General features: G+C 34.9%; 1 protein-coding gene across 1 annotated transcript in view; it reads left to right on the top strand.

Annotated features, from left to right (window-relative positions):
* RIMS1 (regulating synaptic membrane exocytosis 1) overlaps positions 1–21,622 on the top strand; it is a 349,852-nt gene that overhangs the window by 239,113 nt on the left and 89,117 nt on the right. The window contains exons 18-19 of the mRNA XM_086625267.1: positions 17,506–17,735; positions 19,240–19,353. Of these exons, the coding sequence (XP_086481393.1) occupies positions 17,506–17,735; positions 19,240–19,353 (344 nt within the window). The remainder of the gene's footprint in view (positions 1–17,505; positions 17,736–19,239; positions 19,354–21,622) is intronic.

Here is a 21,622-nt window from a genome sequence, read left to right as displayed (position 1 = left end):
TAAATTGTGTGTTGGAGTTTATAACCGCTTCTGGCTTCTTTCCTTGTTTTAGTTCAAGCTGATGTCATTGTTTACAAAAGTCCTCAGTATGCTGATAATAGCATTGCAGTGTTAAGTATTTTGACAAAGTACCACTTGGTTGTTAATCTTCATCATCATTTGCTAAAAAGTATTGTTTGTTTCTTGCCTGTTCTGTGGACTGCTAATAAGGCAGTGACATAATTTATAAATTATGACAAAACTCTCATATTTCAAACCAGAACTGTAGTTTGTATAGTGATGTATTTTCTACAAAACAGCCAAACTTCATTGCTTTCATAATCTAATCTGCTGCATCTGCTTTTGCAATTACAAGGCAAATCACTGCATTAAGTTTTTTCACTCTGTGACATAATATTAAGGCTTACATAAGTCTTAAGAAGACATGTTTGCAATGTAAATGTAATATTGTTGTGCCACATACTTTGTGCAGGCATTTTATGGATGCTTTCTAATTTCTTTTTTTACTAATTTTTAATATTACAATAGCTTGGTTCAAAATCTTGGGTGAACCAAATACTGCTGGTGTGTTTGACGGATGGGATTGTTCCACAAGGGTGTTTTTCATCACTTTCTGTGTTTTAGGCTAATAACTATATAATTTTAGAGTATTTTAGCTTCACTAAAGGCAATAATAGGCTCCCATTTAGTGGGAATATGGTGGAACTACAATTTCATCTGTGCAACACATATTTAACTAGTGTGGCAGTTAATAATGTAAAATTGCTTTTTCAGTCAACCCACAGTGTGGTGGTTATAACAGTTGCATCATTTTTGTTATTGTGGGAGAGGACCTGTGAAAAAAGGCGATAAGAGCATACTTTACTCTTTGAGATAAGGTTTCTCCAGAGGTTTTTTGTGAAATTTCCCTTTCCCTGCTCCCTGCTTCCTGCTTCCTCTTGATTGGAACTTTTCTCAAGTTGTGCCCTTGTTGCAGAGGAGTGACTAATGCTCTGCTGAGATATCTCAGATGGATCTACACTAGTTCATTCCTTTTTAAGATTAAGCTCATGAACTCGTCAATAATATATAAATAGTTATTAAAAAAAAAAGTATGACAGAAATAAGGCCACTTGGAATGAAATACAGGATATCATTCTAGATTTAAAAAAAAAAAGTATTGTAGCATCATATTAATAACTGAAGTGTGTAGATATATACGGCTGTATTCACAGGCAGCGATTTAATGTAGTAACGGGTGGACATGAGCAGTGTATGTTTTGTTCTTTTGTTTCAAGATGCCGCCCAAGTTGAATGTTCAATGAAACGGTTAAAATATTATACTAAAAACTACACCTGTCACTGATGTTAAGTAGTTCTATTATGTCTTTATAATTCATGTCCAGCAACCTCTGTCCAATAGGCACTGCACAGAATCTGCAGCGTTTTTCATGAGCTCCTTGTACAGAAAAGTGTTTAGTCTGTGTTAATGGGCTCTACTGCTACCAAACACATGGTTTTGCCAAATCATTTGTGGGCCTGATCCAGAAAAATTGTCCATCACGATGAAACTTTTACTTCTTTGCTTTTAGAAGTCCTAAATAGGTGCTTTTGACTTGGAATCCTTCATGGGGTGCAGAACAGCTCTTTTTTAGGAAATTCATACTCAGGTTTTCCATGATGGTTTTGTTGAAAATAATAAGATCTGTGTGGCTCTGACAGAGGATTTAGGACATACTTTTTTCTTTTTTATTTTCTTCCGACCAATACAGCTCAATTTTTGGAGGAAGATGTTGTATTTAATGTATATCAACCACCAAATTAACCTTTTTTTGTTTTGGAGGAAACTAAATTTAGAAGATGTAATTCTCCACTGTTGAATGTATCTGCTAACACTTTAACGTGAGATTAGTGATCAGTTGCGTGTAATGATAGAGGAGTCTTTAGTTTGAAGAACACAGAATTAAGTTCAAGGTATGTAGAAAGCATTTTGTGTCTGTGCTGGACAAGACTAGAATAACAGACCTACTTAAAATACAGTAAGATAGGTTCGTCTTAAACAATACGGAAACTTTTTTGAAAGCAAGTATAACGAAACACTGTAATAGATGATATGAAGAAGGTTGTCTTGACTTCATTACTGGTGACTGTCTAAGAAGAGATTAGACAAACATCCATCAGGTGTACTATTGGTCCTGCTTGTAGCAAAGAGATACACCATATGGTTTTGTGAAATCCAGTCTACACAGCACCACTTTATTGTCATTATATTTAAGGGACCTATGTTGAAGGTATTGTTAGAGTTTTTCATGATGCTTCCTCACCCCTCCAAGTCTGAATGAAATTGTAGATTTTATTTTAAAATTTACACTTTTAGTCCTCAAAGTACAAAGACAGACTTCTAAATTTGACATTGTATATTTTCTTTAACAAAATTATGAGTATACTCACCTATGGAAAATTATTTCTACCTCTTCCCCCCAACCTTTTGTCTCAGAGGGTATAAATTAGATTGTATTTGAGATCAAGAGTTTAAATGGTCCACTTGAGCTTTTTTTTTGACAAAATGGTATTGAATGTGTGTAACTGATGGACCGTAGAGCCCTATTTCTCCATGTCAATGATTTGTTGGAAATTATTTTGATCCTTAAAATCTATACAATATCATTCATGTCATTTGGAATTATTGGAGTAATTACTGGTTTTTAAGATGCTGCTTTGCCAGTAAAAGTCATTTTGTTGACTCACATATACCAGCAGAAAAATACTTTCAGCAGTATATATGAATTTGGGATATATAAGTCTTGTTAGTTGCACTAAAATAAAAACAAAACAACAACAAAAAGAGATTCCTGTTCTCCTGCTATAAGCTTCTTCATTTGAGTAAGGAAAGTCTGTATAACTTGACTGGCAAACTGACCTTGCCCTGATACAGGCCTGCCAAAGTTTTTTGGTAAATGAAATGGTTTGGTACAGAACTTAATCCTTCATATATTTCTCTTTGGCACAGAATGCACTAGGATACTCAAAAATATCCAGTCCCTACTAATACATCTATACAGTTGCACCATGCCTGCCTTTTTTTGCTCTCTTCCCCCCCCCGGCCCCCCGCCCCGCCTTATTTATTCCAAGCTGGGTTTTTTTTTGTCAAAATTATTGTGTTGTGAAGTTCCTGTGATGACCTGCAAGGCATACGTTAGTTTATAATAATAGTCATGACTATCCTCTAATGCAATTGATTTTTTTTTTTTTGCTGCTAAGACTTCCTTTAGTATGATTTTTTATTGTCCTTTTCACTTTGTCTCAAAATTTCTACTATTTTCCTTATAAAACATTTCTTTAGAGTGGAGAAATTTGTTTGTGAGCCTCAGTCTCCAGTCAGAAAAGCACGTAGGCGTGAGATTTAAGCACTGCATCTGAACTGATTCAGCAGTGGTTTTTCATCATAATAGCATCTTCCCCAGATTGATTTAAGATTGCAGCCAGTGATAGCTACTTAATAATACGTAGTGTGGCTTTTATTTGCCTTCTGAGTTTCTTGTGTTGCAAGTAATTGTTGTGTGTATTAGGAATTAGCACAAGAGCAGTTGTATGGATTGGTACTCCTTGTACGCTTTGGTCCTGAGAGATAAGTTAGTGGAGATCTGAGCAGATAAAAGGGAGGAGCAGAGCCCAGGGATTAGTGTTAGATTTGTTCTGAGGTGCTTCACTGCAGTAGGAATCAAAACATTTCAAAGATCTTCAGGATGTTTGCTATCAGCTGGTCACTACCACCTAAACAAGATACAAAGCTGAACAGTTATCTGCTACCTGCTTATAAATAGATAACCGAGAAGTTGGAGCTGTCATTTGATCCGGTTAAGACCTGTCCTGATTTCATGTTGATTTTTCTAAGGTTTTTTAGTATGTCTGAATTATTAGGTGTTTATGTTGCATGCCTTTGACAGTTACACTGAATGTCACCATTTACATTTCAAATAATGTACAGTAAAGCAACAGTTTGCATTAGGTATGCAACATACTGTGTTTCAATTTTTTTCAACCATGTAAAGGAATAAGTTATTGCATGTTTGTCTGCATTGTACTGTGGCTCCTGGTCATTCAAAATTCAGTGAAAGAGCATGTTCTCAAAGTTCATACTGCATGACCTAGTTAATTCTATCCAATGCTGTTTAATATTTATAGTGGATATCAGCATATTAAGGGCTTTGAGTGCACTGATGCATTAACATTTTCTTTAACTCTTACTTTGGAGAGAAAAAGAAACTAACTACTAACAACCTATTTCCTCTTGAAACTTCTGAAAGATCTACTTAACTGTTCAAGTGATACTAATCTCCTTGAAACGTTTGTTATTTGCATGTTCCATAAATCAAACCCTTTTCCTTATTATGTGGACTGGAAGGATGCCTCAGAAAGTGAAATATTAGATAGTCTGGCAGAATTTATGTAAACATTTTGCTATTTGTAAATTAATCAGTATATTTCAGTTTTGTAAATTGTTATACATACACTTGTACTATTACAAGCACTTAACATCACAACAAAATTAGCAACAACAGTCTATAGTATAGTATAGTATATTGAATTCTAAATTAAATGAGTTTTTTCAGGAGCAAAAATTGTGTAAGACACCAGTTTTCACTCACAATTCAGGTCCTTTTCATTAAATCTAGTTATATCACATAATCTGCTGGCATGTCCTGCAGGGATACAGAGAAATGAAAAGAAGAGGAAGCTGGCTGCACATGATTTCAATAAATATTTAAAAAAAATAAAATTCTCCAGTATTTGTACACAAATGTGTGTAGCTTCGTTGTAGCTAATTAATTTACCTTTACTCTCTCATTATATTCTGGAAAAGGGTCACTTTATGCATTAGAATTTTTCTTATAATTCATAATCCTATGTTTTTACTGAGAATGCATTTTTTAGTACAAAGAGCTAGGAGAGATGGGCTTAACAAAATACCAACCTGTTGTCAACAGAAAAGGATTGTTCATATTTGAAAAGCTCTTCTAGTTTGGAATTACGACTTTCTATGTGAATGACAGGATTTTAGACAGTCTAGCATTTGAGAATTTTTGAAAAACTGAATGGTACACTATGTAAAAGATCTATATAGTCTAAATTCTGCATCTTTAGGCATACATTCTCTTTGTTTCAGCTGTGATGTTTCTGCAATAAGCGGCCATAAGAATAGTATACTTGGGAATCAGAAAACTGCTAGAAAAAAAAATAAATTGCACACTTTCATTACTTTTTGGGGTATTTTTCCAGTCCCAAATCCCATATATTTGATTTTATCACAAACTAAATATCCTATTTTTTTCCTGTTTTATTGAACGGGCAAACAGGGGTAGATGGTCCCCCTCCCTAGAGAGGAGACGACCTACTAGTCCCAGGATTCATATCCAGCATGCATCTCCGGAGGATGACAGGTACTAGTCAACTCCTCCCAGATGAAAAGTGGCTTACTGCATCTTGCACTCTTGAAGGAGTATACTGAAATTTAAAAGTTCTCATGTATGTAGAGAAACGCTTGCAACCTCCAGAAGCCCAAAATAAAACAGCAACTTAGATATCATCTCTGCCTTTAGTGGAACTGTTGTAAAGGACGTAGGAATTAATGTCTTTTCTAGTTTTCTGTTTGCCTGAATGGTCACAAGCCGTGAAATAAGATGTCTAATACAACAGAACATCATCTGTGTTAATGTTCTTTAGTCTATTTTTACCTGCTTCTGTAAATGTTGATGGCGTTTTCACTGTGGTGCTTTATAATATGATAAAATATTTGTTGTAGAGACTGTTCTTGTCTAGATGTTTATTTTTATTGTTTTTCTTTCCTTTTTTTAACAAACTGTTTCTAAAGGGAAAAAAAAACCTCCACAAACTGATATGTTGAAAGTCTTGGTAACACTTGCTAGTTGATGTATGTAAAAATTGGCACTGTTCATAAATTCTGTCCTGAATCAGGATGTTCTCCTTGGTACAGATTTTCCTAACAAGGTAGGTTTTGGTTAAAAACAGCAGTGCTTTAAATAATTTTTTATGCTGAATATCACCTATGATTAATAGAAGCATCTTTGATTTTTTTCTTGTCATGAGCTTTCTACTCAAATAAATTTTGTTATTTTATTGCTTTGGCAGTAGTATTTTTTTGGTATTTTTTTCCCAGATAGATCTGGAGGGTGTTTAAGCAGAAATTATAATTTCTATTGAGATGCAAATTCAAAATTTTCCCTTCAAATTTTTTGTGTTACAGTAAATTACAGGACAGAGATGGTTCATGTAAATAATCCATACATATGTGAGCTCTTACGAAGTTGCATTCAAAAGTGTAAGACTGGTATATGGATAAAATTCAGTTACTATAGTTCTAGTGCTTACCTTCTGCTAGAGTCTATCCACTCTACTTATATTTGTACTGTAATTTGTCTTATTTGCTTGGTATTGGATGTATTCCACTAATACAAGGTGGAAATAGTGTAATTGTGTTTGGATAGTATTTCTTTTTTTGTTTTTTTATTTGAGTAAGGCAGAATTATAAATTGTAAAATTAAATTTGTGAAACATTATTTCAAAATTGCCCCTCCTTATACATACTGCATTTCTATAAATTTTCCCTATACATCCCTTTGATGGGACAGGTATTAATAGTTTACAAATGTGCTTTGTATCTTTTAGGCATTTTTAAGTAATTTTGCTTCCCATTTTTAAAGTTGATGGAAAGACTGTCTTTGACTTCAGTGGATCAGATTTCATAAAATCTTGTTGTCATTGAAGTGATTGGATTTAAATCTTAATCATATCACATATCAGTGATATGAGGTTTTCGTCTAAATACTGCCATTATTAATGCAGAATTGTAAACCTTTAGATGTCAGCCAAAGTTTTGCAGAGAAAGACTGAAATCATCTAATACCTGTTAGCAAACGTATTACAGTAAAGCATCTGTAAGATGTAGAATCTATTACAGGAAAGATAATGAGTTGGAGAAACGGCAGTCTAATTTTCTTGGTGAAATCAGTGCCTTCTTGTGCTTGGAAGTCCTGAAGGTAATCTGGTCACCAAATCCCAGTGATGCAGTCAGTGGTGAACCTAGAAGGAGTTTGGGCTAATCCTGTCAACTGGTTGCAGCTTTCCAGTTGCAGGATCTTTCTCCCAGATTAAGAGAAATTTGGAGAACGTTGGACTCTTTGCATTGCATGCCCAATACAAAATAATAGCCCACTTTGTGTGTAGAGAGAATATCAGGGAGAGAATCAAAGGTTCTTTACCTTTGTTTTCTGCTCTTTGAGTTTACGTTCATTCTGATTATTTCCCAGAGCTTTGACAGTTGGCAAACACTACTCAGTTCTATAATTTACTTTTTTCTAAGATATGCTCGTGTCATTTTGACAACTCATGCAGTGGGTGTCAGGAAATGAGTGTCAGGGAATGAGTGTCTGATGCATCAGCAGGAGTAACTAACTAGCTGCTTATCACTGCTTTCAAATCATGTTTTCATAGATTAATTGACTTTGACAGATGTCATCTTACTCTTCATTTGAGTACATTCCAGATTTATCTTACAAATTGGCCCAATTTGCATATAGGGTGCAATCAAGAAAACCTATTTCTGAATACCTTTCTTAAACATATGACATGCGTCATTTCTAATTTTGATAATTTAAATTCAGTTTTTACAACATTGTGTTTATCGATAATGATTCATAATATAAATTTTAATAAAGGTCTTGGCAAGATTGTTGTTATTCTGGAATTCATTTGCTTGCCATATCAGAAAAAGTGACTCCTTGATGTACCTTGACAAGATGAAGACATGGGTTATATGTTATTTCACTGTTAAGAATTAACAAGTGTTTGGTTAGAGTCATGTATTTCTTGAAGACATTTTAAAGAATAGTTTTTGGTTTGAATTCAATAGCTTCGTTGCTGGGAGATTTTTTGGGTTTTATATTAGAAATTAGAATAAGAAAGTCTGTCTAAAGTGAAAAGACTTTCTGGTAACTGGAGAACTGCAAAATTGTGAAATTGTAAGTGATGATAAAAATAAGGAGAATAAAAGTCAAGCATTTACTGGAAGGTGGGAATTTTATTCAGATTGTTATTTTTGAGAAGTCTGCATATAATATCAGCATATAACCAAGACTGGATAAAGAAAGCCTTTAAAAAATTTATTCTTATATACTTTCAGTTAAGAGAAGTAGCTTTTGGCAGTCATGCATGCATCTGTAACAACACTTGAAGCCAGCTGTGGAGCAAGTACCCTACTGGTACTTTCATGAAGAGAACTTGAGGTGGGGCATGCGCTGCCAGTGGCAGACTGATTTGGCCTGGATGATCCTTTCCCGTCTTTCCAGTAACATTATGTGACTTGATCAGGGAGGCAGTTTTGCAAGACATGAATTGAAGTGCTAGGAATGAGTGTGAGGAGCTACCAAACCTTCAGAGTAGTTGTGACCTCCCAGCTCACTTACCTTGTAGATCCATCCTTTCAGAAATTGTCAGGAAAAATCAGGAAGTATTGAACATGACATTGATGGCTTTAAGACTGATGAACAGATTCACTGCAAACCACTGAGATCTCTTGTACAAGTCAGTAATAAATAATTTCGAATGTTAGATATTGAATTTTATTAAGATGTTATTTTGTCGCTTTAGGAATATAAGTATTTAATTCTCATAGGAATATTATAATATTTCTGTGTGTAAATTTTGTTTACACTGAACAGTGATAAATATGTTGAGGCACGTGGATCTTTGGAACATGAACATGAATAGCTTGTCTGTATATAAAATAACATACATACACATAGTGCTTGTCTGTATACGTAACAAGGCCATATTATCAGTGATTTGATATGACAGTTGTTAGATTTATGACCTAAAGAGAAATTTTAGCATTTCCTCACCATAATGGAAGTATAGATGCAAATTTATTACATACCCTAGATTATTAGTGGACTGCAAATTTCACTGAGTTTTCTTATTAAAAGCCAAGTTTGATATTTGGAAAAAAATCTTACATTAATACACCTTCTCAAGAAAAAAATATTTTTTACCATATGTTCCAGAAAAAACTAAAAATATGCCAACAAGCTAATGATATTTGTGCCAAATTGAATTAAAAAAATCTGAGTCTGTTATTCTACTTTGCTATTGAATTGTTATTAATTATTAATGTAGCAGGCCAGCTGGCAACGAAATATGAAGTTTTCATCAAAGTATGTGAAATTATGAAATTTACTTGCATTTTCAGGAGAATTTCACAATATAATGAAATAATACACATTTTTCAAATTCCTAAGGGAAGATGTTCTATATAGTTTTATATATTAATCTAATGAACAATACTATAGATTAATTCTCAAGAAGGATGATGGCAACTCTTAAGCCACAGTGCTGCCATTCAGCATGTATAGTATAAAGGTTTTTTAGAAAAATTGTTTTGAGTTTCATTCTTTACTTTATTGCATCCTATATTGTTGCTATTGTGTCTAAAAAATTTCGCATTTCCTCGAAGTGTATGGATTAAATCTACAGAAGGGGAAATAAGAAATATAGTCTTTCTCAGCAGATAGTGCCTTAGTGCTTTTGCTTTATATATTTGACTGCATGTCTCCACCTTCACTGCATGTGACCATCTCTCTGTTTCTGCTCATTCTGTCCAAATTCATATCCATGTTTCCAAAATTTGTGAAGAACAAGGACGCTGGAGTCTTGCATTCCAAAACAGGACAGTGTAGACCACCTAAGTGCTAAACCTGGAGCAGCACAGAGGTATCCTTATTTACTCAAATCATAGTTCCAAGTAAATGAGTTGTTTTACCTTTTTATATATAAGTACATATATGCATGTACTGTTCATAGATAATATTTAATTTCCTATAAAGTTCATTTAAGAGGTAAATTTGAGTATGACATGAGTGTTCTTATGCCCAGTGCACTCTTCATACATTGTATATGGGCATGAAAGGATGCCTACCTGTAAATATGTACCTGCCAATGCCCACAGTGTACTCAAGCTGAGCCAGGACTGCGAGTACTGTGACAGGCTGTTGAGCTATATGAAATTGTATGCAGCTTCATCTTAGCAAGAGGAAGGAAAGAGAAAGGAAATTATGATTTTTAACATATTTCTGATGCATGCTGCTTACAAGGACATCAGAGAGAGCAGAGAAATAGGTATATTCAGCTCACTAGGACTATATATTACTTTGACACTTTTCACAGGAAAGCATTTCCTGCTCTCAGCTTGTCCATCCTACAAAGAGTAGTCACTATGCGCTCTTTTTCTCCATTGCAAGTAATGTCACAGTCTAAGAAAGCCACATAAGGAGTAAGACAAAAATAAGCCTCATAACCAACCAAACAGAAAATGAAGAGGGCGATATCGTTGGAGTGATAAGGCTGCTGCGTTCAGTGGATCTAACCATAGCTTTAAATACTTTGCCAACCTTAGATTTTAAGTAAAACTGCAGCATTTAATACATGTTTCCCCATGTATCCACCTTGTATTTGTCCTGATAACGAAAAAAGTTAAAAAGAATGAGAATATAAAAAAAATAAATCTAGAGAAAATAGGTTGAGGACAAAGGGGATTTTAATTCTTAATCCAAAATTATATACTTTGGTAAGAATGCATATTATTTTAAAAGCCAGAAGTCTCATGCAAAAAGAATTTTGTATTTTTCTGCAGTGTTTTCTTTGCTTTGGAACATACTGCATCACAATATAATGCTCATCAAACGTTGTATTGGGTACGAATCGTGAAAATCTACTGTGATTATATTCTTTGGGTATAATTTAGTGTTACAGCTGTTTAGGTATCTTCCAGTTCAGACACTGGATTACTTTTTATAACCACAAAGGCTTAAAAGGAAAATATTTTTTTTGAAATAATAATTTTATCTATTTGTTTTGACCACAGTAATTTTTTTATAGCTTAAGGTATGATATTGATTATTTTGTTGCAAGTTTCTGTATGTGTTTCTTGCACTGGTATAAAATGCAAATTAGGGTTTGTCAACGTTTCTGGTCTGTCAATGAGTAATCCTCATTCCCTGTTTTTGACCACACCTGAAATACTGTATGCACTTTTTATTCTAAAAACCTAATATATACTGATGTTTATCAGAGGTTTAAAATTGTAAATCCTAATTTGTAAATGCTCATATTACTATAGATAGTAGTGGAAATTTTGGAACACACAAGACTTGCAGAGATTTTCACAGTATATTTCATAGATTTCATAGATTTTCTAGGTTGGAAAAGACCTTAGAGATCATCCAGTCCAACCGTCCCTAATCTCCCATTAAACCATGTCCCTAAGTAGTTCATCCACCCTTTTTTTAAACATGTCCAGGGATGGGGACTCCACCACCTCCCTGGGCAGCCTATTTCAGTGGCTGACAACCCTTTCAGAGAAGAAATTCTTTCTAACATCCAACCTGAATCTCCCCTGACTAAGCTTATACCCATTTCCTCTTGTTCTGTCACCCATCACTAATGTAAAGAGCCCTTCCCCTACCTCCCCACCATCCCTTCTCAAGTATTTGTAGTCCTGGGTCATAATGGTGAAACATGTTTTACCTTTGCTCTTACATTTATTGACTCATATTACTGTTCATTGTTCTTATTTACTAGCAAAGTAAATGCTTTGATTATCAGAAGTAACTAGCGCCTCATTATGCACATGCCAGATCAATGCTATAAAAGATTTATGTGGGAAAGGAGTAAAGGAATGAAATAAACTTCTAACTTACTGATATTGAAAAAAAAAAGGATTATTTTAAACTGTTTTCTCAAAAACATTAAGAAGCTTTAATCAATGTGTTTCTTGAAAAGCCATATTTTTATTAATATAATGACAACATTATTTAAATCTGATATGGTACAGTATTTATTTTGCTTTTGAAATATAGATTTAAAAGCAAGTTTACATTTGAATAGTATTTTCTGGTCCTTTCTGAAACATTTTTTTCCTGCTATCTACTCTGCATTTATTTTTCATGCTGTCAAGAGAGGACTAAAAGACCTATGAGGAGGCATTGTTTATAATCAAATACAGACTGTGAAGAGGGAACTAGCAGTACATTCAGTCAGGACTAATATTATGTTATCTCATCTCCCCTGGTTTAGTACCTCATAACTTTCACACCATCAGCTTCAATCAAACCTAATCGAGGCCATGTGTCTTAAACCTCAAGTTCACCAGCTTGTTCATGAAGATAGTTGTCACTTTTCATCTGTCAACCATTTCTGTTATTACCTTTACAATACATTAATAAATATATAATCTTCATATTTTTGTATTCTTTTCTTCTTTGTTTATTTCTTTTCTGACATGTCATTTCACAGGCAGTCCAGAAAAGTGGAAAGATATAGCAGCCAAAAACAAGCTAGGAAAGGCTCCGCAACTGAAACAGAAAGGTAGGATTGCTGATCAATGGGTAAACATCTTTTATAATCAATCTGATTCCAGTTTTGGACTATTCCTCTAATACAACTTTTAAAGTAGAACATCTGTGACAGTACCAAAAGCTATGTTGTAGTTTACAGTATTCTTTACTTTGTATCTATGTTATTAGCACTGCTTGCTGTGTTGCATACATCTAGAATTTTTCTGGCATTCTCCATCATTGCAGATAAACTGAATGGTAAAGACTAGCAGTCCATCCATTTTATGAGTGGAAATCTGAGACCCATTGCCACTATCTTGATCTCTGTAAGATGAAATTTTGAAATGTGTTGCATATGTCATTAGTATGGGACCGAACCTTTTCTGTGCTTTACCACTGATCTTTTTTCAAAAAATCTCATCTATTTTACAATAGCTTTTGAGGATGAAAAAATATATTAACAGATTAATAATTCAAGAGGCCTCTGATCAAATTAATTTCAATGTATATCTATTGTTACATAAAGTTGATGTAAGTATTGGGACTTTAACCTTTGTATTCGTTGAATTTTCCTGTACTTGTATTATCATTGTAACTTTTAGCTTTGATGCTACAGATGGGGTTATATATTAAAATTCTTAAGAAAAAGTGAAAAAAGTAAAGATATGTCCTAAACTATAAGCATATCTAGCTAAGTTTTAAACGCTGTGTATTGGCTGGAAGAAGAGCAGTGAGGAGGGGTGAGATCCTGCCTTTGTCAGAAACAAATTTATGTTATCTTGATTGGCAGAGGAGCAATGTACATCTGTTTACATTGTGAAGATTGAAAAACTTTAATGAACAACAGAGACATTTTTATTTTCAATGAAAATGTATATTATGTAGCAAAACTTCAGAGCTTTTGTTTTACTGCTTCAAGTCCCAGATTATTGTTCCTGATCTAAAAACAATGGTTACATTTTTCTGGATCTTGATGATTCTGTTGTTTTTTCAGTTTAGACCAGAGAAATCACCTAAATGATGGCTGAAATCCTTGCTATGTTTAAACTAGGGACAGTTTTGCTATTTTTTCCCATTTTTTCCTAACTTCTCAAGAGTAAGGGAAGCCACTGGGACTGAGGTCCAAGGGGCTCTCAGTTCTTGAAAACCATTCAGTTTATATGATTAGAAGTCTTAGCATGAAACTGAGCAGGAAAGTAAGGTGGGAGAGAGAAACGAAGTAAATGAGAGGGGAAAAAATGAGAACATAAATATAACTAGAAAGTATGGCAACAGAAAGGATAAGGAAGGAAAAGAAAGTATAAGAGATTCTGATGGCAAAAGGGCACAGCAGAGAGTGAGAGACACTGGCAGAGTACAAAAGGAAATCCCGCAGCACTTGCAATTGGACAAATCAGTGTATCAGTATATGCGTTTACATTTCAAACCTGATATTTCAGTGTATGAACTGGAGGCATCTTCTGCAGGTGTTAAGATCACTGCATAGAACAAAGACATATACCTTAGTAAATCCTTTTTACACTACTTAGTGTTTTACACTAATCTCAATGTATGGGAGGTGCAAATCATAATCTTGAAATACCTAAAATTTCAGATATTGCAGATGATATATGAACTGATTTGGAGGGACTGTGATTATGAGGGATTATGCTGAATGCATCAGTAACACATGGGCTCCATCTCTACGGATAAGCATGTAGATGTATTTATGAAGAAAAGGCCTTTTTGAGGCTTGCACAACACGTTTCTCAGCTTGAAATCACCAGCTCAGGTCTGAAATTTTGAGATTTTTTTTTCCTGGGCATTTCAAATTTTCTCATAATTATAATGTATTGTTGAGGATTTATTCATGTGTATAAGAAAGGGTAAGTCTGGAGGCTACTGTGAAATATTGCTACATTGTCTATATACAGAATTTTTGTGGAATTTAGTGGATTGAAAGTTAATACTTTAGTCATCATTATGCTAAAGATAAATTTGACATTGATACGTTCCCAGATATTGATTATAGTCATTACCTAGTGCTAGTGTTTGGGGCAGGAGGGGAGAGTGTTGTTGGTTTTGGGGTTTTGGAGGGGTTTTGTCTGGTTTTGTGTGTTTTTTAAAGCAATGTGAAATTGCTTTTCGCAGGTGATTAGGAAAACTAAAAAGAAAAAAAAATAATCTAGTGGGGTTTTTTCCACCTGAAGTTAAACAAAATTACCAGAAATATGAGTCCTCATGGCTACATTTTTACTTTCTAGAAGAGAAAAGCAAGCTCTGATTTCTAATGATGGTGAGAGCAATTAACCCAGTGCAACAAGAGCATAGGGAAACATGAATCGTGCTGCTTCTTTTTACATCTCCATGGCACATGGTGTAGGCTTCTGTTTCCATAAAATGATTCACTGCTATTAGGTGTGAGACACAAACGTCTAAATAAGTCTGAATGCTGTAGTTGAGTATGTCATCATAATGTTGCATTAGTGCCAGAAAGTTTTGGTAATAGGACAAGCAATTAATTGTCTTCTCAAATGTCAAATATAACTCAAGACTATTTCTTCCTCAGCTATCAATTTCTGTCTTAGATTTGGTCTTTATTTTGCAATTTGCAGATCTTATCTGCTATTAGCTAAGCAGATTACTGGAATAAGATACCAGCATGCTATCAGCTTCTCCATAAAGCCTTTCAACATGCTACGTAAGATTAAGTTCTCCATTTATTGTGATAACTTAGGAAATGTACATAAAAGGGGAAAAGCAAACCTTTTCTGGATAGTTTACAGAGCCTAAGAATTCTCTTAATTCGGTGAGATAAGCCTTCAAGATGGGGTTTAGTAAGCTCTTCTGAAGGAGTAAAACTGATTACACAAAAATCAAGTATTTTCTTGTATTAATGAGCAAAACTGTGGTAAAAATTGATTCATCCCAGTCCTAAAATGTTTTCTTTCAGCCCTAACTGATCACCCAATAAATGCCAGATTTTAGGTTTCCTGTCATGTATGTTACGATACATACAATTTTTAACTGTATTTGCTATATTCTACCCTGTGCCAGGGGTGCACTGAATTGGCAATGGTCTCTTATTCTTAGTTTTTCTTTATAGTTCCATAAGTGGCAACATATTTCATTTAGTAAGTGCCACTGAGACATCGATCTGAAGAGAAAGGAATTTGAGTTTTCTTGTGTGTAGGCAGAGCTGGAACCTGTAGGATTCCTCTGTAGACCATGGCCAATTGAATGAATAAGCTTGCTGCTTGCAGTGTTACCTTCCTCTGTAAGGATCCAGGAGATGAGACACACACATATATGCTCGTTGTAGTCTCATTGCTCACCAGGTGTCGTTTCTCTCCCAAATTCCTCTCTTCTCCATACTTCTTATTTCACTTATGTCTCGTTGCCTCAAGTCATACAGTAGCTTTTGTTTCCCATGCTTGTTCCTTTTGTCTCATTCTGCTGTTCAGCCATTTGCAGACTTCGTTTCAGCAACTGATCTTTCTCCTAGGCCAGCAATTCCTTACTTCCATTCTGATTTTTCTCCAGTTCTCTTTTAGCTGTATTTTCATTTGCACCCTAAGTAGCATATTCATCTCAAGTTAATAACCTGCCTAATGCAAGTCTTTCGCCTAATCTGTCTTCTTTTGAGTTAAGCAGATCCTCTGCCTTTCTCTTGTGGAAAGGGGCAGATCTGTTAACAGGGTATTACTGAGAGAACAGGAGGTAAGTTTTTAAGTCTCTGATAAAGTGTCTGTTCTGTAATTGGCAGGACAGACTCTCCTAGTGCTTCACTGGGCTCTCGAATAAATTCCAGAATATTTCCTCTAATATGAGAAAGGTCAGAACTGAGAACACGATGACTTTGTTAAGACTGGAGCATTCATTCAGAGTAAAAGCAAGCAAGCGCTTTTTGGCACAGAGTGGGATCTGTACTTACCTTATGTACGTTATGATGTCTAAACATCTGATAGATGCTTGAAAGCTGGTTGCATGCTATAGTTGGCATGGATTACTTTTACAGTCAGCATGGAGAAACAGGCATTTTCAGAACTCAGCTCATCTTTGTTATTGTGAGCATCTCTTAGAATCAGGGGAATCAGTCTCTGCAAGAACATTACAGTTATCAGCAGGGCAAGCCAGGAGTTAAGCTAAAGAAGCATTAGGCTTTAAGAGAGAGAATACAGCAAGGGCAACAGAATCCTGGTTTTGTTGCATTGTGACTGGACTTCCACATGAACTCTTTCTGATTAAATAGCTTTGAAACCAAACCTGTTTGTTATCCTTGGGAAGCATCTGCGAGTTATCTCATATATACTTCTTTCTTAGATGACTTTTCAGTATATGATAGTTATATGAACTAGACAGTCCCTTGGTTACTTTGATTGTATCTTGTTGGAAAGTTGTGTTGGGTGTGTGCAGGGAGACTTCATAAGTCTGCAGAAATTTAAGAAAACCAAACAACCAAACCAAAAAACCATAATTAAATGATGTGACAGGAAATGGAAATTTTTGAAATAACAACAGATATAGTAGTACCATCTACAAAATGCTTCACTGTTGGGAAACCAAGGCAGAGTAAAAAGGCACAATTAGAATACTTTGTCACTCTCCAAACTTGAAATGTTTCAGGTTATCTTATACTTGCAGTGTATGCAATTATTAAACTACTAATAATTACACGTTATTATACTAACATGATTAATCATTTACTGCATATTTTAATTGTATTTTCATTAGAGTTCCTTCAGAACTGTGTTTCTGTTTTAGAGCTTATAGCAGAAAGATACTTAAATAGATTCCATATTTCACACTCCTAAGACAAGAGATTACATATGTGCTTACATATTGTACTTTTTAGGACGCTAATTGAAATCCAGTTAATATTTTTAATAAAGATTGAAGGTATGTTTTAGAAACAGAAATGCTTTGTGGTAAAACTAAGTATTCATAGCCTGCTCTGTGCTAGTACTTGTGTCATACATGTCGTTAGCTTGTGTTTGCTGTGTTTAAGATTCAGCTAGAGTTTTTGGCCAGCTGTCCACTATATGCAGTGCAGTTCAACAATTCCACAGTTAGGGTCATGTGTATCTGCAGTGGTGAAGCATTCTGCAGTTTGTTATTTTGAAAATGGATTTGCATTCAGATTTAATAACATCAGTCCTGAAATGTCAGCCCTGGTCCTGCAGCCAGGATTTGCAATGTTCTTTGGTGGAGGGGGGCATGGGAAGGTGTGCCTGGAGCTAACAACTGAACAGTTTCTTTTTGGCCCTGATGTTTTAGGGGTCTGCTACCATGTCTTTCTAGAAGGGGACTTCCAACCCCACGAACAACTGAACAGCCAGTCATTAGGGGAAAACATCACACTCGCTCAAGGTGAGTGAGCACTCTAGTATCAGACCCTTATGCTCTGTACATCACCTAGCGCCCGGAGGGTCGGCACCACCTTCTCCACTTCTGACAAGGTCGCTATTACATGTACAGCACAGCTTTCATGTTCTGCCTCCCAGGTGTCAGTGTGGTGGTGTACTTTCCTGAGTATACGTGGCACGTTCACTCATTCTGGCACTGTAGATTATCCTCTCTTCATGGTATTTATACTTCTCCCATATCCTTTATGCCACCTATCTTCACCATCCAGATGGTACTTCTTGCTATTGAACTTGAATAATTATGCAATGTAAGAGTGAAAAATTGGCTGTGTTTCGTCCTTCCATTGTTGTGTTTTGTTCTGTATCCATATGAAAATTATCAAAGTATTTTGCTTAAACACTGCAGGAAATCACGTGCTGTTCACAAAGCTACCTCTCATCTTACAGGCTAAGAGAAAGTCAGTTGGTCTACGTAGTGTAAAAGCCAACGGTATTTTGAACTTGCACAAGTGTGTTACTTAAAATTGCAAGTTATCTAACTGCAACCTTAGTGTAGTAGATAAGCAGTGCTTATCCGCTATAGTGAGTGTGATATTACTGTAACTGGCAAGGGCATTGAAGAGTAAGCTCTCCCTCTCAGTGGTCTGCCTCTTCTCATTTTCGTTTACTCTCTTAACTTTTTCCCTAGTTATTAGAAGTGGCCTTAATTATTTTAAATGCAAACTTACCGGTGTTTTCAAAGGTGTTTGATGTGTTACAGTCAGATGTTGTATCTGTGTATAAGAAATCAAGTAGCCAAGGTGCTCTGAAATAGTGCTAGCTAGAATTCAGCCAAAGGGGTTTAGGATATCTCCTTAGGTAAGAATATTAAAAATCTTGTACATTCTTCACACGCACACATACACTCCCTGCCCCCAATACCAAAGGTAAAGGTCTTTTTCTTACTTTGAGTTCAGGGAAGACATGTTATCTATCCCATGGGAGTAGATACTTGCTTCCAGTTCTCTGTGCCCTTGTGCAATTATTGCATCAGCAGAAAGGGAACACAAAAGTTAATAAATATAGAGGTGGCATTTTTTGTTTCCCTTGTACCAGTGCAGGAGAACATACATAATTTGTGAGTCATAATCATAAATGGTTCTTAGAAAACTGCTTTATTTCAGTTGCTTTTGACTAGTACTTTATTAAAAAAAAAAAACAAAACCAAAAAACAACGAAACAAAGGAAAATATTTTTCCTTAGTTAAAGGTAGTTAGAGAAATTAAATGTGAGGCCTTATAAGTTAACTAGGTATCCAGACCTGAGTATGTGCAAATGGCATACATCAAATGCAGACTTCTTCAAACCCATCTTAGAATCATAGAATCATAGAATCATAGAATGGTTAGGGCTGGAAGGGACCTTCAAAGGGTCATCTTCAGTATATGCACTTAATACGTGTTTAAAATTCAGAATATAAAAATTATCTTCATTTGAGTATTTTATTTTTCTCTTAATTTCATTTACAGAATACATCAACAAGGAAGTCCCACACAGTCTCCTCCTGCAGACACATCCTTCAGCAGGTCGCAGGGGAAGACAGCTACCGCAAGTTCCAATACGAAGTGGCAGTATAGAGCAAGGTATCAAATAATGAGCTTATGATAGCTCAAACTCTTTGATTTCTTACTTTTACTTAAAGTCTGCTTTCATAACTATGTGTTCAATGCTATAATTCTACCAATAAAGCAATAGAAGAGAATGAAAGTATATTTGTAATCTGGGAAATCTGGTAGAGTTTGACTGGTGGATTATTAATGTTTTAATTGCCTTAAGTTTCTAGTACCCTTTTATGTTTGTCTACTTCAAAATTTCTATCAGAGTCATGGTAGTTTCCAACACATATCTAGTTTGTATTTAGCTAAAGAAATCAGGGGCAAAGATTTTGACAACATTTTGATAGTCTTAACCATTTCTTACTTTGTGGTTTATATTAATTGTTGTGCATTGTTAACATAGATTAATAAAAAACATCACAAATCTGGTTTTCTTCTGGAGTTCATAGTTCGGTGATTAAAGAATGAAAATAGTCACAATGGGAAATATGAAAGCATAGGTCATCAGCTCTTTCTTAAGAATAAACTCAGACAAAGAGTGCTGCTCTTTTCTGAAAAAGATAATGTAGACTTAGTCGTTGTGGAAGAAGTTTTTTACATACTGAATCAAATAAGCATGCATATTGCTGTTCCTTTTCTAGCAACATACTGCACACAGAGTGGTGAGCTATTATGGCAGAATAAAATGGATAACATTTGCACATTCGGGTTTTCTTCTGTGCTTAAAAGCCTATTTTCTCATTGACTACAAACAACAACTGACATTGCCGTGTACTGCAAGGTTTTCTTCTGCGTGGAAATTAAAGAAATGCTTCTAATGATGAAATATTGTACTGCTTTATAGAACTGTTAGCAGACCGCTTTCTTTAATAGATACTGTTGTTGACCATGACCTTCTTATCACAATAGATTGCTGCAGGGATTTTTTTTGGTATGATGGCTTACATTAATGTGCAATCAGCTTACATTAATTTTATGGCTTTGAGCTGTGATGGCATACTACACCTTCAACTGACACGTATGAAAATGTATTCTTGTTTTCTGCATGTTTATTCTGAATTATTAATATACTAATGCAAGTGAGTTTTATTAATTTTAAACTTTACATTCGAGTCTCTCATTTTGTTTTGCCGTGAATCTAGCAATGTCTGGATTATAAACTAGTTACAAACAACATTTACAACTTCTATTTCTGCATATTAGTGAATTGAGAGCTTTTTAGGGAAATGTAATAGGTAATGAATTTCAAATTTCGTTCATGGTTCTTCTGCAGTTTCAGAACTTAGTACAATATATAATAATGAATCAGCTTTTAATTTAATTTTAAGTTGGCTTTCCTTGGATATTCATCTTTCTGCTGTTCTTGATAACTGGCTTGTTGAGAATAAAATACTAGTTTATGTCTGTTAAAGACATTGGAAATGAATGTAAAGCCTACTGTGAAAATAAGTAGAGATGGGATGTATACAGAAGAGGAAAGAAAAAACAAAAGTTGAGCGGAAGGCAAAAGCTGCTCTAGGTTTAGGAAGTTGTTTACACTGTGAACATCTGTAAAGTAATGCTATTCACTGAACTCTTATTTACACTTGTGTTTGATATGCTTGCGTCTTATGTATAATATGTACAAGTAGGATGCGACATATCGTTTACTCATTGTTATATATCATGCCGCCTACGTCAATATAGCTGTACTACGGCACGTGGAGATGAAGGCTAAAGAGATTTCCTTCTCTATGTAGTACTATGGTTTGTCTGAGTGACTGGCTTGTCCTTTTGAACGGGAGGTTTCTGGTTTTACCCCTGTTTAACACTTTGTTCAAGCTGAGAATATATTTTTACAGAGAAGTACTAAATGGAATAGATTTTATAAATTATTTTTAAGTGGTTTTGTCAGTATCTTCTGAAGTGAATATGATAGTATGTATAAGCTTTATACTACTGTAAGAAATTAAATACAGTGAGCTCTAAGACCATAGTATTTGCTCTGAATTACAGTTTTAAAATTTAAACATCAGTTTCACCTCTTTATCTCTTTCAAATGAGTGTCAGGGTCAAACGGAGTGACCTGAAGTGATCTGACCCTAATGTAGGATTGAATCCAAAGCATGCCGAGATCTGTAAAAGATTTCCATTAGCTGTACTTGGAACTGAATTGTGTCCTTAATGATTTAAATTCACAGTGACCATGGGTTTGGGTGATGACGAAATCTAGTGCAATATACAAATGTTATAGGGAGCATTTCAAATTTCTTTGCATTTTCTTCATTTATAAATAAAGCTATTTCTTGGTGGTCAG

This window comes from Tauraco erythrolophus, chromosome 2 (genome assembly GCF_009769465.1).
Source record: "Tauraco erythrolophus isolate bTauEry1 chromosome 2, bTauEry1.pri, whole genome shotgun sequence".
NCBI lineage: Eukaryota > Metazoa > Chordata > Aves > Musophagiformes > Musophagidae > Tauraco > Tauraco erythrolophus.
This window is presented reverse-complemented; position numbering and strand designations above follow the sequence as displayed.